This window comes from Oryzias melastigma, linkage group LG3, assembly GCF_002922805.2.
Source record: "Oryzias melastigma strain HK-1 linkage group LG3, ASM292280v2, whole genome shotgun sequence".
Classification (NCBI taxonomy): Eukaryota; Metazoa; Chordata; class Actinopteri; order Beloniformes; family Adrianichthyidae; genus Oryzias; species Oryzias melastigma.
Genome location: NC_050514.1, coordinates 29,461,885 through 29,478,768, shown reverse-complemented (window position 1 = coordinate 29,478,768; position 16,884 = coordinate 29,461,885). Strand labels below are relative to the sequence as shown.

Here is a 16,884-nt window from a genome sequence, read left to right as displayed (position 1 = left end):
ATCATCAAAAGAAAAAAAAATAAGAAGGGAACGAAGATCTTCTAAAGTTTAAATTAAAATGTTGTTCCCAGAATGTATAATTTGTAATGACTAAGTCCTTTTGTCAAACTGGAAATAAAGAACCCCCCCCTCTCCCCCCCATGTATCCTGCAGCATTAAAGCTAAAACAATAAGTGCATTTATGCGCTAAGTGCTTTGGACTCAGAACTCAGGGGAGTTTCTTTAAGTCTTGATTAGCTATATTTGACATCTTAGAGGATGTGAGGAATGTTATCCATTCTAAGCTGATAGTCCCTGTAGAAACACTCCAAAGATTGTTTCTAAAAAAAAAAAAAAGTATAAAAGGGCTTTTTGCAAGTGTTTTCCTTTTGTTACAGTTGAGAGAACATTCAAGGCTTCAGAAATGTGTGTGGAGTACAAAACAAATACTAAAAGGTTGTGAAAGCCTTTAAATATAATCCTCTTTGTCTTGAATGTTCAGAACGAAGACATGATGTTGTTCATCCTATTATTTCTGTACCTTTCACGAATAAGACTGCTTGTTTTTTGGGTTTTTTTTGTGTGAACATTTTAGCTAGTGAACAAACGTTTATGTAGTTTTGTTGAATGGGAATGTACTTCTAGGAAACATAGATATTAAATCCCATTCCAATCATATTTGGATCTATTTCATTATTTGTTTTATTTTTAATAATGATTATGCCATTTTTAACCAACACTTAAAAACCTGTGTAATTTTGTAGGACATAGTTTCTGCAGAGCAGCAGAATTTTATTAGAAATCCACCTCTTTGTAGGCGTGACTGTTTGGCTATGTCCAAATTCCCACCCTAATCCAGAACCAGAAAAGAAGTAAATGGGGCAAGACAGAGAGAATAGGGATGAACTTTCCTTCAAAATGTTGACAGGTGCCCCGCCCCCTGTCAAACCACGCCCCAAATACATTTTTTATGAATAAAGTATACATTTTATATGAGTTTGATTTATTTTAAATCAATTTGATATAAATGTTACATTAATTTGGATATCAACATTCAACAGTCAAACCCCGCCCTTTAAAAACAGTGGCCTAAACACCTTTAAATAATTTTTCACACGTGCCCCACCACCTGTCAAACCCCACCCCCAACCAACCCCCCAAGAAACAATTGATACTTTTCATCAAAATCTTGACAGGTGCCCCGCCCTCAGTAAAAATCCATGCCCCAAACCAATCAAAAATGTTGACAGATGCACAGTCTCCTGTAAAACCCTGCCCCTAATCAATTTTATATAAATTTGTTATAAGTTTGATTTATTGTAAATCAATTTGATAGAAATTTTATAATGACCTTTTTTTATGTTAACAGGTGCCCAAAACTTGTCAACACTTTTGATTGGATGGTGGGATGGATTTTTTCAGGGGGCGGGGCTTCTGTCAACATTTTGATTGAAAGTGCATCCCAGTTGTCTCTCAGGAATATCTAGTGCCCCGAATATTAAATATTCATATTACTTTTCTTTTTTTTTTTTAATGGCAAGTATGACATCATCAAATTACACTCAAACACTTTTTTCCCCAACAAAAGTTGTTTAAGTTCAATGCATCTTAGTCTATATTTTCCAATTTAGTGAGCATCGCTGTGTGCTGGTTTTTTGCAAAGACTTCTGGGAAATTTTAAAGGCACTCAATTTTGGAATTGTAGATTCAGACAACATTACAAAATGGCGAACACACTATTTAGTGCACTATGTAATGAGTAGTGAAGGAATTCGGACATAGCATTAGAGTAAGCCTATCCCCATTTCCCATCATCCCTTTGTTTATACGCTCTCCCTGCTAGCATACAGCCCCTTACAACCACCAAGCTAACAGTGCAACAAAAACAGCTAGCAATATTGGAGCTATCCAGCTGTAAATTTCAAAAACAAACTTTCAGAGTCACAAACTGAAGCAGGTAGTTTGAATTCACAGCCGACTCGCCTGCTGAGCTGTTCAGTTTCATCAGACTGTAATTTATGGAATCATAGCCTAGCAAAAATGATAACCGCTTTTCAATCAATCTGCTCGGCATCTCCATTCATTTGCAGGGCTTTCAAGCTGCCAAATTAGTCCCTCCTTTTCTCTGCTGGAAACTTTTCAATCTTCAAAAACATCACCTTGAGCGTAATTATGTCTCTGTTACACAAGAGGCAGAGCGGACAGTGAGGGGGAGGTTTGTCCGAGCCGAGCCCAGAACCGATATTCCTAATAACATGGATGTAATGAGAGGCTGCACTCAGACGTCAAAGCCGTTTGTGTGCTTTCAGCTGCTGGAATGTGATGAGTCTGTAATTAAAACAGCTAAGTGATAAAACAAAGCCACGTCTTGGGAGACGAGGAATCTCAACAGATAAGAAATCTGCCACGAGGCTTAAGAATTGTCCTTTGCCTCCTTTGCTTTTCTTTCTCTCTAATGTGGCAAAATTTCCCCAAGATCGACCCTTTTCAGCTTCCTTTGTGAAAAACAAAATGAATTTTCCAGGCAGCTTAACTCGCCTGTTTGCTGCAGCTAAAGTCGAGGCCTGCGGGACGGAAACCGATTGCACGTCGCTGCTTTGTGCTTGCAAAGTGGCACCAGAAAAACAGCCGAGCAAAAGGCGAAGTCAGCCTCTGGAGTCTGTTCACAGCTGCCTGCCTGCACTCAGGTTAGCGGTTCAGGAAGAGGGCAGCTATTATGGCGGATATTCATTTCAAACTTTTATTTTCTCCTGGACTAAAGGATAAGCAACAATCCCGATGTGTGTGTGTGTGTGTTTTTTTTTTTTTGCACTGTTTGGACCAACAACAACTCTATTATTCTGGCCTGCAGCAGTCCTGGAATAGATTGTTTTCACAATCCTTTTTTTTGTCTTTGTGTGCTTATATGCTCAAAAATTCACTAAATTTTCAAGCACCTAGTACCTGGTGAAAATGAATGGGGCCAAAACCTCAAAAAAATATTTCAAAATCTACTAACAAAACCAAAACACAGATGTAAGGCAAATTTGTACAAATTATTATGGGATGGTCACAAGACTGGCAGCCAATTTGAGGCAAAATTTCACATGTAGTGAATTTCACATTTTCACATAAAAAAATTCCAGCAATCTTCACAAAATTTCACACACAACGCCGGCTTAAGTCTACGACAACAGATTAAGTTTATTAACCTTTAACCTCAGAAAGACGCCGCCATCTTGAATTTTTTCACAATGGGTGCTTTACCTTCGGTTATCAAAAATCTACTGGTTTCAACAACTTTCAAGTGGACTTGGAAGTTCGGCAACAGTGGATTAGTGCAGTTGGCATAAATCCGCCGAAGTCCGACCTCGTGATGGATTTGCATTGAACGTTAGCCTTTATTAGCTTATGATGCTAGCACTAGACTTGGGTCTCCTCCTTCGGTCTGGAGCTGCCTCAAGAGAAGGTGGAGGAGAAGAATCCTCATTCTGGCTTCACTTTGCTCTGTACCACTCTCCATACTGAAGACGCAGAGCGACTACATTACCTGAAGCTAACCTCGATGTCTGTCAATCACAGATCCAAACCACACCTCCCCTGCTCAGCCCACCCCTTTTTTTGGCATTTTTTCAAATCTGGGATGAGAGTGGAGTCAGACTCCAACTGCCCTGTGTTACCCTTTAACATAAAACTTCCGTTGCCAAGGACATGAAAAAGTTCACTTTTGCCGATTCATCTAAAATTGACATCGACCTGTTCGTCACACTCAGGTGACCAAAAAATAAAATGGTTGCTATGGAAACAAAATCAACAGAAAAGTTGCAATGACCAGTGGGGCGGGGTCAGAGGACGAGAAAGTAAGGTGCGTGTAACAGCCGCTCAGCCAGTGAGGGCGGGTCAAAGGGGGGTGGCGAGGGCCACACAACGCCACTCGGAACTTTAATTATTATTAATATTACTGCAGGTGACTTTAATGTCACAGGGCTGAGCGGGACTGACCGTCACCTTAGCGAACTCCTGATGGGTGGAGATTAAAAAGAAGTGTTTAAATTTATGTATGAGTGCAGTAATGCAGCTGCCAGAATTATAGTGCGTGTGTGTGTGCGTTGGACATCCTGGCAGCATGCGTTCTCCCCGGATAAGAAGCTTTCAAGTAGATGAATGAATACATTAGTGGTCAAGCATCAGTACAGAAGCTATACTGTATCTGCGAGAGTGCTGCACAACAAATCACGCTGAGCAAAGCAGGCAGAGCAAAGGGCATCTAAAGGACCCCTGACAGGTCAAAGCATGCGGGGAGAGGGTAATGTAAGGTGACCACACAGTTGGTCAGCGTCTGCGAGCACGCATGAATTCTATTTCCTTGCTGTACACGTGTGCAACACAGATTCCTTTCCCGCGTGCGTGTCCTGAGGGGAAAGGAGGCATTCATATTCAGCCAACGATCGGCAAAGGCAGAGGCTGTTTAGATCCATTTTGTTTCCGAGCCAATGGCGGAAAGCAGCGGCCATTACAACCTTGTGATGAATTCTGGGTTATTTTACTGCAGTTTCCTGTTCTTCATGTGTAAATCAAAAAAGGCTTTCTGCACACAGAGAGGAGGATCATTCGGTGGAGTCAAGCTGACTCACAGTCAGACTTTCAGTTCCAGGTGTGCAGAGATCGAACTAAAGTTTCATTTGTTCTGGCCGTCATTTATTCATTAGTTTGCGATCAGATCTTCCATGCAAGGAGAGAAAAGATATAAATCAGTCACTGACTGGACATTAAAAATGCATGCGATTCATAATACATAAGAACCGTCATTTATTTATCACCTCTAAATGGGATTTTCTCTCTTCTCATTGGCTCCTGCTCAAAGACCACCTTCTTTTAGCTGACCAGCAGCCATTTTGAGGCAGAGCCAGACAGGAGCTGGAGGGGTGCATGAGAACGCCGGGCGCCGTTTTCCTAAATGTATGCAGTCTGATCAGTATCATCTAGATGGAGGCAGCAGGCTGCAGGTAGCTGCTGACACAGTTGTTCTCTGAAGTTTGGATGGGTGTAATTGTGAGTAATTAGGCCTTAAAGTGATCTTGTCTTTCCTCAACCTGGAACACGAGCCCCAGGGGAGGCTGGGAGATTTTGGAGGGGAGAAGGTTACGGGCTTATAAACACAAGTTGTTGCTTAACTGATTTAGTCTTAGCAGATCCTGGAGTAAGCTGCTGAAGTAGCAGATGGTAGCGGCATATGATGAGAAGCGTTCTGTCACCGACACTAACATATAGTAGCTGTGGTGCTTTAATCCACCAACTCAGGTCTGCTAAAAGCAAACTGATGTGGGCTTCAGGAGAAACACTTACAGAACTGGAAGCAGTGAGAGGTCAGGCTGCTGTCAAACTTAAACATGGAACCTTTCTGGTAAAGAAATCTTAACTTAAAGTCCCCCAATGACAATTTTTTATAAAAAAAAAAAAGTTCCCAGTAGTGTTTTAATTATGATTATGACGTTTTTAACCAAAATCCCAAAACCTAAATGTCTTAAAAAGTCATTTTCATGCTGAAGCCTCTGTTTAAAAAATCTGCTCTGAGGGGGCGTGGCTTTTGGAGTTGAGCTCCACCCCTGATCCCCCCCCGTCTAATTATCATAGCTCTGTGTTTCGCTAGCGTAAATCTTCACCGCTGCTACGGCTGATTTGACCACAGAAATGTGAACGGCGGCTCATTTGACAGCAGTCAATGTGAAGATACCGTCTTCTCTTCTCCAGAACCTGAACTAGACACGCTAGGAACAGATGAGGGTTTAGTGCAGGGGTATTCAAGTCCAGGCCTCGAGGGCCTGTGTCCTACATGTTTTCCAACCAACCTTCCATTGAAGCTCCTTATTGGCTAAACATACCTGATCCTGGAAATTAGCAGCAGATAAGGCAGGATTTCTGGAAAACCTACAGGAAGCTGGCCCTCGAGGCCTGGATTTGGGCCTCTCTGCTGTAGGTTTTCCAGAAATCCTGCCTTATCTGCTGCTAATTTCCAGGATCAGGTATGTTTAGCCAATAAGGAGCTTCAATGGAAGGTTGGTTGGAAAACATGTAGGACACCGGCCCTCGAGGCCTGGATTTGAATACCCCTGGTTTAGTGCATGTGCAGCAGAGCTGTTGATGGAAAGAAGATCATTCATTCAAACAGAGTCTGTCCAAGACAGTTTGATTGACAGATTTAAAAGGAGAAAAACTTGGAATGCAGAAACAAAATCATTTCTTTTTACATTTGTTCTCTTTCATAAGAAAAATGCCAAACATACATGTTAAAAACTCAAAAAACATGATATTCATCAGAGGGGGACCTTAACTTCTCAATTAGTAGAGCGACGTGTTGACTTGAACTTACGAGTTGTTGGTTTGTTGCAGTTGTGTCCGTGTCTGAAGTATTGGGGGTTCTCCACCACAGGGATGCGAGTCATCCCAATGACGACCGCGTCCGGACCTGCATCCAGTGTACACGGAGTTATAATCCCATGGTTGACATGATGAAGAGGACTGGCAGAGTCTTCCTCTCCACTGATTACAGCTACTGGACCTGGGAAACACAAAAGAGACCAGATGCTTACTTTAGAGATCAAAATCTTCATGAAAATCTGCTTTCTTCAAAGTCTTTATTAGGGATGCTGGGAGGTGAAGATATTTTAAAATGAAATAAATAAAATCTTGAGAATTCTGATTGAAAGTAACGAAGCTAAATATCTGCATTGGGTAGATGATAAAGGAGGGAAAAAAAGGAAGAACAATGCTTAAAAAAGGCTAAAAAGACAAGATGCAGTGTTAAATGTGGTCATTTTTATTGTAAAACATAAAAAATATTAGAAAATATTTTAAGAAAGATAAATGTAATTTAGTACTGAACAACACTGAAAAAAACCTAACTTTTAAAACAGTTAAGTTGTACTTTGAGGAGCAAATGACCAGGGAAATTGTAATAAAAAGTAAAAAAAAAACTCAAATTCTTATGTTTTTATCAATTGTGTTTGAGATTCTTTTTCAGAGAAAACTGAATTCTGAAAAAAAGTGAAAATTAATTTGCAACCTAAATCACTTAAAGTATTTCATACTATTTTCAGGAGCTGCAGTTGCAACCTCACAGATGTGTCGTTTTAGACTTTGTAAAAAAAAAAAAAAGGTTGAGCAATAAAGCTTTTTTTTAATTCATCTGAATTAATTCATTAGAGAAACATTCATCAGATCAGCTGTCGAGCTGCACCTTCTTTTTTAACTGACTGGGTGGAACTTGACAGCTGACAATCAGCTGTCGTGAACGTCGCCGGTGAACGAGCTTCGCTTTTGTCTCGTCTGTGTAAACAGCAGCAGCTCTGTCGGCGCCCTTCAACTGAGTTTTTGAAACATTTTCCTGGGTATGTATATGACAGGGACCACTCCTGTTCAGAGATCAAACGATCTTTCCCTGATAGTGTCACGTAAAAGTTTAAATGGATCAAACTATTCACAACTTTAATATTTTTTTTAAAACTAAAAAGTATAAATTGCTAAAATTAATGAATGCTAAAATGCTAACTTTTTTACTTGTGAAATAAACAGCTGTTTTTTTTTTTTTTTTTTTTTTAAGGGGATTTGCTTTAGAAAAAAAACAGAATTTTAAACCAAGAGTCCTCCAACACCTTTTCATTTTTATATAAAGTCTACTGGGATGCAATCACTCATAGTTACACCTGTGTGGACCGAGTGCAGAGGAGCACAACATTGTCAAATGAAGGGCACGGAGTGAGGGATGGAACGGAAGAGCGGAGGCTTATGAGAGCTGAGATCAAATGACTCTACCTTGGTTGATCTATGGTCCAGGTGTCATGTGGGCGTGGCCGTGGGCACTCGCTATTTTGACAGCGAGCACAAACAATGTGTGTTCGCAGCATAACAGCTGTCCAAGCTGTCCTTGGGAGCTGCGTTTCCATTACATATATGTGCAAAACTTTATTGAAATTATATAAAAACACGATTTTGTAATTAGACTGTTTCCATTAAATCAAAATTATCCAAATAAATACAATTCAAAAGCACGGCGACGGATGTGATTAATACTGTGATTTACAGCAGATACATTCAAATTGCTGCCACAGCACTAGCACTCATTTTCATCTATCAAAGGAGACGTCAGCGTCTTATTCAGTGCATGGAGCGAGCAGGTAAGGATGAAGACATTTTGGGAAATTGTGGTTCTTAATTAGTAGCTACAGATCTAACAATTCCACATGACACGCTCAACTTTTGATAAGCTGTGTGATGTGATTGTGACGCTCATTGGGACCCTGCACAGCTAAGTGTGGTATCCTTTTGTTGTTCACGTGGCTCATTTAGTTCAAATTTCCATCGTGAAATATGTTAATTTCAATACACCTCAAAAACCACCTCCTCCAAGCGGAAAAAAGTTTTTCTCGATCAATATGAGTTCATCAAACTTGTCACATTTCCAATTAGGGGTGGGCGATATTACGATATGAAATGGTCTCCAAAGCTGACAATGTGTCATTTTTGAGAGATTGTTTTATCCCGATCTTCTACGAAAAGCTGCAAGAGCGAGAAGGTAAAAGCTTGTTGACAGCCTGTGACTTTAAATCCGAGCATTTGAATTTAAAATTTGAATAAATATAAATATTAGTTCAAAATGTGTTAACTTCTTTCAACTAAAATCATTATAATTCTTTTTTTTTCTCAATTTGAATTTATTTTAAAGAAATCGTGATACAATCGAAATTGTGAAATAATATTGAAAAAATCGTGATTTTCTGTATTTTGCCATATCGCCCAGCCCTGTTTCCAATAGACAAATTTATTATTGCTGATCCAATTTACCCAATTTCATAGTCAATGGAAACACAGCTATTGAGGCAAAAGTGGATTTTTGGCATAATATAGAACTAACTAATCAAAAGGACAAAACAAAACAAAAATGATGCATTTGACATGTGGATCTGACAGGTGTTTGGTCTAAAGATTTTAACACTGATCTGTGTGGTGAGACCAATGAACAACAATTGCATAGAATGTACAGAATAATTTCTATTTTCAGTCAAGTTTAAGATGAAAGAAAGTAGTAATAATGTCCGATTTATAATGACATGTCAAAACAAATCAGTTTTAGATTTGAAAAAGGTCATATCCCTCCGTTTTAACCCTAATCTTACATACACATACATTCACTTGTAAACGACTCCAAAGTCATCATATTTTCTGTTGTGTCTCCCACTTCCTCAAACAAGCAGTTTAGGGTGATAGCCCACCCCTGCTGGTACTAGACAAGTTAGTCAATTAACAGTAACTGTTTGGTTAACTTTTCAAGGTATCATATGATTACTGTTTCTTAATTGGCTTACAGTTCAAAGGTGAGATGCTTTGATGTCCAAATGCACAGAAACACGAGAAGGATGGGGAACATTTGAAACCATAACTTCTTCCTCTTTCTATAAAGAAAAACAAATAGCTCTGTCAAGAAAAAACAAACTGCATCCACTGCTGCATTGTTAAATGGTTCTATTGAACATTAAAAACATCATAGTCCTTTGTGTCAATACATCCACCCATCTATCCGTTTAACACCTCAATATTTCATTTAACAGGAATTTTATGAATAGTAAGACACCAAACGTGTTAGCTGCTTATAAACCGACCCCCCCCCCCATTTGACCATCATACATCTTGTTTGACCTTTCACATTTCAAATGTCCAAAACATCAGGAACACTGATTATCTTCAAGTCATTTTTCAAACTTTAATCTCAGAACCTGGTTTAAAGCTCATATTTTTCCACATTCTGCAGGATTTTTAAAATTTAAAATTACAGCTGTCCTTCTCAAAAATGTCTAAAGAAATTAATCTGTGAGAGCAGTCACTCCGGTCATTCAAGAATCTCTCAATAGTAAGATAAAAGAGAGAAAAAAAAGACATAGCTCAAAGCTTTGACTTTACAGCTTATAGATGAGCAGAAGAAAAGCTGGTCTCTCTGAATTTATGGTGTTGAACAACATCTGCTTGTCTGTACCAGCCATCATTTCCTTTCTTTAATCAAAATTCCTAGAAAGGCTCTGGAAGGCGATGATTTACTTTCAGCAAGTGTGATCCAGCATGCTGCTCTATCACTGCGGTGTCAAAAACAAGTCACAGTTCTGACAGCCACAATCTTCAGGAGGGAGGGAGGAACCCAGGAGGGAGGGAGGGAGTCAGCAACAGCTGATTCGCTGAATCTGTTTGCCCAGCATCTTAAGGCTTTTGCTCACCTTGACGACACTGTAAATAGCAATCAAGACCCAGTCGTATCAAATTAAAGCTCCTCAGTTGCATGCGGGGGTGTTGATCGGGAGGGTTGGAGGTGGTGTGAAAGGAGGTGACACGTGTGATCAAGCATTCATTTGTAAGGTGGTGGAGTTTTCATAGCTGAGTGCGCTTTCTTAAAGATGTTAGCAGGAGAGGTCGGGTTTTATCAGGGTTACAACACAATACAAATGCAGATTCAAATGTTTGTTTGTAACTCGCTACACTGTCCGCCGAGCAGCTGGTTAGTGTAGAGACCCATCTAAGCCAATGTAGACAAACAAAGTCCTTGCATCGAGCCGCCATACTGAATCTCTTTTTCTACACTGAAAATGTCATGTGCCCAAAGCTGAGACCCTGATTGGTTGACGCACCTCATCAACCTCGCTGTACCCGACGCCCAAATCACGCCTCACCGTGGCAGGTCGCGTCTTTATATTGACTCAGCAATGAAACTCCGCCTTCGATCCCCATGCCACGCACGCTGTGACTGCACCGTGAAACCTCAGGGATTGAACTTCTTGTGCTGCAACTTCCTGTTTGACTCCTGGAGTGATTAAAGACTCAAATAGGGAACTGGACTTGTTGACGCATTTTGTCACTTTGTTACTTAGGCTATGAAAAAGCTCAGCAGCACCAGAGAGGAGCGCCGGTATCTGAGAGTTTTCATGGAATGGATTTTAGAGCAACACAGTTCTACCAGAGAGGTTTGTCTGATAGAGCAAAGCTGTTCTGTGTCTCATTAAGGTGGACTGGAAGAGAAAGCAGTTGCTTTTCATTTGCTTTTGTGAATCAGCTTCTCTGAAGCTTTGCGAGAGAGCAAAGTGGTAAAAAATTCCAGTTCACTGTGCTTACTCTGCATCTATGCTACACAATACTGCATAAGTTTGAATGAGAAAAAAAAAAGTTAATTAAAATGTGTTTTGGTGGATTATTTATTTCATTTATTAATGTTTCTTGTTAGCAAAAAAATATTTTGTTGGAAGCTTTTTTTTCATTTTCCTTTTTTGCATGATTCATAAGAAAGATTAACTTTTAGTAAAATCTTCTCTCTTCCAGATAAACAGCTCAGATTGCAGTTTCTATTGACTTTTGTTTTGAGCCTACGGTACCTCCAGCTGTGACCAGTCAGACGCCTGATTTAGGAAGAATAAGTATTAAATCAATCCCTAAATTTGTCTATGATTATGACATTGATGGGATAAATAATTGCAGCCACACCCAATAAAAGTTAATTAAACTTTGTCAACTGGGTAGAGAAATTGGGGTCTTTGTAAACTTATTTTAATGTACGCATAATGGAGTTTTTTTTTTTTTTTTTATAATAATAATCCTTTCTGTCATCATGAAAAAGCACTGACCTTCCAAAACCCAACATTGAGGAGTTTTTTGACCAATATTCAGTCGTGCTGATGATATATATTGTGTGAGCAATAGAAATATCTCCCATATCCCATATCTATTCCAGCATTTCTATCAACCTAATTCCATCATTTATTACAGCAAATATATTATTAACTGGCCCAAGACAGTTGCATAGGTGTTGCCTTGTCAGTATGCAGTCTCAAAATGTATATAAGTTAAAATAAAAACGCATTAAAAAGAGTTTCTTCTTAAAGAAACTCCATCTTGTGGTTTTGCCTTCTTTGATTCTTACTCACGCAGGTTTTAAAACAGGCTTTACGTTACTTAGCGCATGAGTGGAGAACAACGGAAGTCCAGCAGCTTGAAGTTGAATCTCAGGACAAATACACTGACCCATGCAGCCTCAGGGAAAGTGCTTTAAGCAAAAAGAGGGAATACGTCTGTTATTTGGCTGCATTTTAAATTCAAGACAACACGGACGTCTGATACCTTTTTTTCTCCCACATATTCGTGACACTTGTCTTTTCTTTCATGATATATATATTTCTGTATATATTTCTCTAGTGTAAAGTCCTAAAATCCTATCCACCTCTGACATGGGATGTATCACACATTAGTGTAAGGGTGGGGTCATCTGGACCCCACAGGAGAGCACAACGGGTATTAGAAGTGTTTGGTGGTCGTGTATCCAACGGTGACTGTTTGAAACGTTTGATTGACAGGTTCTCCTGAATTCAAGTGACAGGTGTGTAGACTACCAACAGGCTCCCTCCGGATTGGAAAGAGTGGTTGTCATGGAAACAGTGACTCAGACCAACTCGGAGCAATTACTACTAGATGACAACATCTGGATCCAACATGGCGGCGACCATATCACAAAAGAAAAATGATGACTGAATCGACTTAATTTCTTTAGAGTTAGATGTAAACCATTTTTGATGGGTGATGTCATACTTACTCAGTCCAGTTCTAATATACAGTCTATGGCAGAGGTGTCAAACTTCAGGCCTCGAAGGCCAGCCTCCTGCTGGTTATTAAGAAATCCTACCTCATCTGCTGCTGATTACCTGGGTCAGGTGTATTTAGCCAATAAGGAGCTTCTATGGCAGGCTAGTTGAAAAACATGTTGGACAGCGGCCCTCGAGGCCTGGAGTTTGACACCTGTGGTCTATGGTCTAAACCAGGGGTGGACAAACTACAGCCCGAAGGCATATGAAGCCCGTTGAACTATTTAATCTGGCCCACAAAACTGGAATTAATGACATTGATAATTTTGGTCTATAATCCTGGTAAATGGTTCCATCCATCCATTTTCCTGACCGCTTCTTCCCTTTCGGGGTCGCGGGGTGCCGGAGCCTATCCCGGCCACTGATGGGCGAAGGCGGGGTACACCCTGGACAGGTCGCCAGTCCGTCGCAGGGCCTCAATCACACACACAGTCACTCTCACATTCACACCTAGGGGCAATTCAGAGTCACCAATTAACCTATGAAGCATGTTTTTGGACGGTGGGAGGAAGCCGGAGTCCCCGGTGAAAACCCACGCATGCACGGGGAGAACATGCAAACTCCACACAGAAAGGTCCCAGCCGGGAGTCGAACCGGGGCCTTCTCGCTGTGAGGCGAGAGCGCTAACCACTGCGCCACCGTGCAGCCCTATAAATGGCTCACTACAAATAAATTTACTTTTGTTTAGATGCAAAAAGTAATTCTGGGTTCATGTGGTTATGGAAGATTTGATGTTTTTCTGACTTTCATGTGACTTTTCTGAGTCCAACAGATATTTTTGCGATCATTCCAATACCACATGAACGCATCATTTCTTTAAGTTTTCATTTTTCCCTGAAGAACATCAACCTACTGGTGCAACTGGCACTAAAAACACCCTGTTTTGAAGTAAAAAAATTCCAAAATGTTACATTAAAAAAAAAAAAAAAAAATATATATATATATATATATATATATACATATATATACATATATATACATATATATATATATTAGGGCTGTCAGATTTGTCGCGTTAATTACGCGTTAATCTAAAATGTGCTTGACGCCGATAATTTATTTGACGCATTAATCGCGGATTTTCTCCTATGTGCCTTTCCATACCGCCGCAGGCGTCCCTCATTGCCCTCTAACTCACCGGCTGCTCTCACTAGATCACAGGCGGGTCTCTAACCACCAAGCTGCTAGCTAGAACCGGCCCGGCGCCAGGACGCAGAGAGCTCCTGCACCCTAACCCGGCTCCGGTTCGCGTCCAGTACCACGTCTGGTGGTACCGGCTCGCGTCCGGCGCCGCGTCCCGAGAGCTGCAGGCCCCAGACGTTCCGAACAGCAAGCGCACCGGGGGACGTTTTAAATGTAGTTTAAACAACACCTGTTATTTGTAGATGAAAAGATCAACCTCAGCTTTGAGTGTGTGCCCCGTCCCTCTTTTGCCGGGCGAAAATATGCAAAATATCCCAAAGTTCTGGAGGTTTAAGCGTGATCCCAGCATAGCGGTCTGTCTGCTGGCATATTCATCGTGAGCTCCGCTGGACACGTCGCTGCATCGAGCTGCAGCCAGAGAACGCGGCGGCAGTAACAGACTGTCAAACTATCCACAGTGTATCCCGCTTTTCTCAATCTTTAAGGTTTTAAAAAACAAAAGTTCATTGAAAAATGATAAATCTCTGTTTCATTTATTACTGTAGTTCAGCAGAGGAGGAAAAGATTTGGTTCTGACAAAAAATGAACATGAAAGTGTTATGGAAATTTTATTTTTGATGTTTTATTTTACTGAATGTTGATTGAAGTTTTGAATTTAAAATGCCCTTCACTTGCACTTGGTTTTTGTTAGGCATTTTATGTTACAGCCTTTTATTGTTAAGAAAGTTTATCTCAATACAATGTTACAAAATAAAGTATTTCTGATGAAAACTATAAATTTTGTCATTCTTGTTTTCATAATTAATGTAGAACTGCTAAATTCCATGAAGCACACATTTTTTTCCTAAAAAAAGGCCACATATTAATAGGGTTGGGCACCGAAGTTCGGTTCCAAGTAGGAACCGTTATGATTTGCGCGGTTCTACCGAAACCGAAAGATGCGGCTGCAAACGGTGCCGGATTTCGGTTCCAAATTCCATTGAAGTTTCATTTGACTGTGGACATGTCAATCACTTGTACTCCCTTCTGATTTTTTACGATTCAGCCTATCTATTTACTTTCTTGTGTTCGTGGGCGGGCTCATATAAAACTGCCGAGATGGTCGGCTTCCGCAACGTCGGTGGGCGGGACTTTTGCTGTGAATAGTGGAGTTTCCGCAATTTTTAAACAACGCTGGAGCCCCATCCCAAAATGAAACAATGAATCGTTTCCTCCTTGTTGGGCTGCTAATAGCAGAAAGCTCGGCTCGGCTCCGCCCACCACCACAGCGGGTCGTCATCATCTGCTGCGCTTTGCAGCCGTGTGATTGACATTTATCTTCCGCCTTATTTTATTGAAATAAAATATTGCTTTTGCCCAAAAACAACTGCAAATAAATGCCACATTCCTGATTTAATTTAATAAAATGTCAGGCTAAAATTTCAAGGACGTTTAATTTTATTTAAGACAGAGTTTTATATTATGCTTTATATTACGTGCGCACAGCTGCACGGCAGGTGGGAGTCTGCGCTTGTTTGAAGCCGTTCTGCTTTGGATTTAGGAAGATAAAGGCATTATTTTTTTATTACTGAAGTACCGCAATAAGCACCGAAAGGGAACCGAAACCGAAACAAAAGAACCGCGGTAGCACCGGAACCGCATCAGAACCAATCAGTGCCCAACCCTACATATTAATGTGCGATTAATCGCGAGTTAACTCTGGACAATGGGATATCGCGATTAAAAATTTTAAGCGCCTGACAGCTCTAATATATATACATTTTCAATCTAAATGAAAGCGTGCATGTTATTTCTATCTCTAATGAGGTGGATTACCAAAACACTCCACACATCTGCTCCTTGAGCGGCCGTTCTCTCAACCTGTTTTGTGGCCCAAAAGTCAAAAAGTTTGCCCACCGCTGGGCTAAGCTAAAGATCTCCTGTAAGTAAATAGTATATAGAGGCTACCATGCATACATTATCAGGGCTTTATGTTAGAGAAAATGCCTTACCCAACAAGCTTTTGTGTCTCCATTTTCTCTAACTGTCCTCCTCAAGAAGGAGGATGAAGGTAAGACACATGCATTCAACCATAAACTGTAACTGATATGAACTGAGTGTTGAGCCTGTTCCCCAGGAGATCTTGATGTCTCTCTACATCCTCGTCTCTTACATTACCCGAGGGTTACGCAAATGTTTTATTAAACGCATTAGGATGGCGCTTTAAAAGATGTTGCAGTGGCTCCTTTGCAAACGCCTTAAACAGTTTCTCAAGGTGCTTGGTTGGTATCTGCTTCAAAGCATCTTTGAGAAGTTTCTCAGGTGACTCTGTCTCTTCGTGTAATCCCAGACTGATTCCAGCATGAAGTGATCATCATCTCTGGGGAGCACACCATCTGTCGCAGGTCTTCCTGCTTTTCCTGCCATTAAAGTTTAATCAAAAGCTTTTGCGAGCCATTGCATATACAGCAGATTACACAGCTGTATTTAAACAAACCAAGTGACAGGAATGCCTAATGCTCATCAAAAGGCAAAAACAGATTTATTTAACCAGTTGTAGGAACACACAGTGGTTTGTCTTGGTACTCCTACTGGAGAGGTCTTAGATCACTGCGGTGTGTCGTCATCTGAGGATTAGTTAAATCTCATCACTCAGATCCTTCTGTCTTTTGCCAGCCGACACGTTTCCTCTGCCAACCGCATTCTCTTTTTCTAAAAGCTGTCATTATTGCTGCGGTTTTTACATGGATCTTAACGTGAATTTGTTTTTAATCATCCAGTGTTCTGCACTGGAAAGTTTCACAATAATGGAATACGACAATTATTTTTTTTTTTATGCGAGGTGTAGTTCAGAGGTTCATGGGCTAATTTGGCCTGGAATGATCAATCAAGATTGACATCTGCAACATCTGCCTCCCAAAGTTTAGGAGTGTTTTTCAATCCGAGGCAGAAATATTCTAGAATAATATTCCTGCCTTTCTATTATTCATAATTATGTTAAAACATTACGGTTTTAAAGTTTTAAAATTTGGCATTCTGCTAGCTTTTTGGACTTATTTTGTCATGTACTAAGATTTTTTTAGGCCATTTTGGAGTTTAACTAATATTTCTGCTACATGCTAGCTGATTTGACTAG

At 40.3% G+C, this 16,884-nt stretch overlaps 1 protein-coding gene across 6 annotated transcripts in view; it reads right to left on the bottom strand.

The window, feature by feature from the left end:
- ntrk3b (neurotrophic tyrosine kinase, receptor, type 3b) overlaps positions 1–16,884 on the bottom strand; it is a 280,707-nt gene that overhangs the window by 45,890 nt on the left and 217,933 nt on the right. For 3 of the 6 annotated variants that reach the window (XM_024295435.2, XM_024295436.2, XM_024295440.2), the window contains 2 exons: positions 9,321–9,407; positions 6,329–6,517 (listed from right to left, as the gene is read on the bottom strand). In XM_024295435.2, the coding sequence (XP_024151203.1) occupies positions 6,329–6,517; positions 9,321–9,407 (276 nt within the window). The remainder of the gene's footprint in view (positions 1–6,328; positions 6,518–9,320; positions 9,408–16,884) is intronic. The other 3 variants (XM_024295438.2, XM_024295439.2, XM_024295437.2) reach the window with 1 other exon arrangement.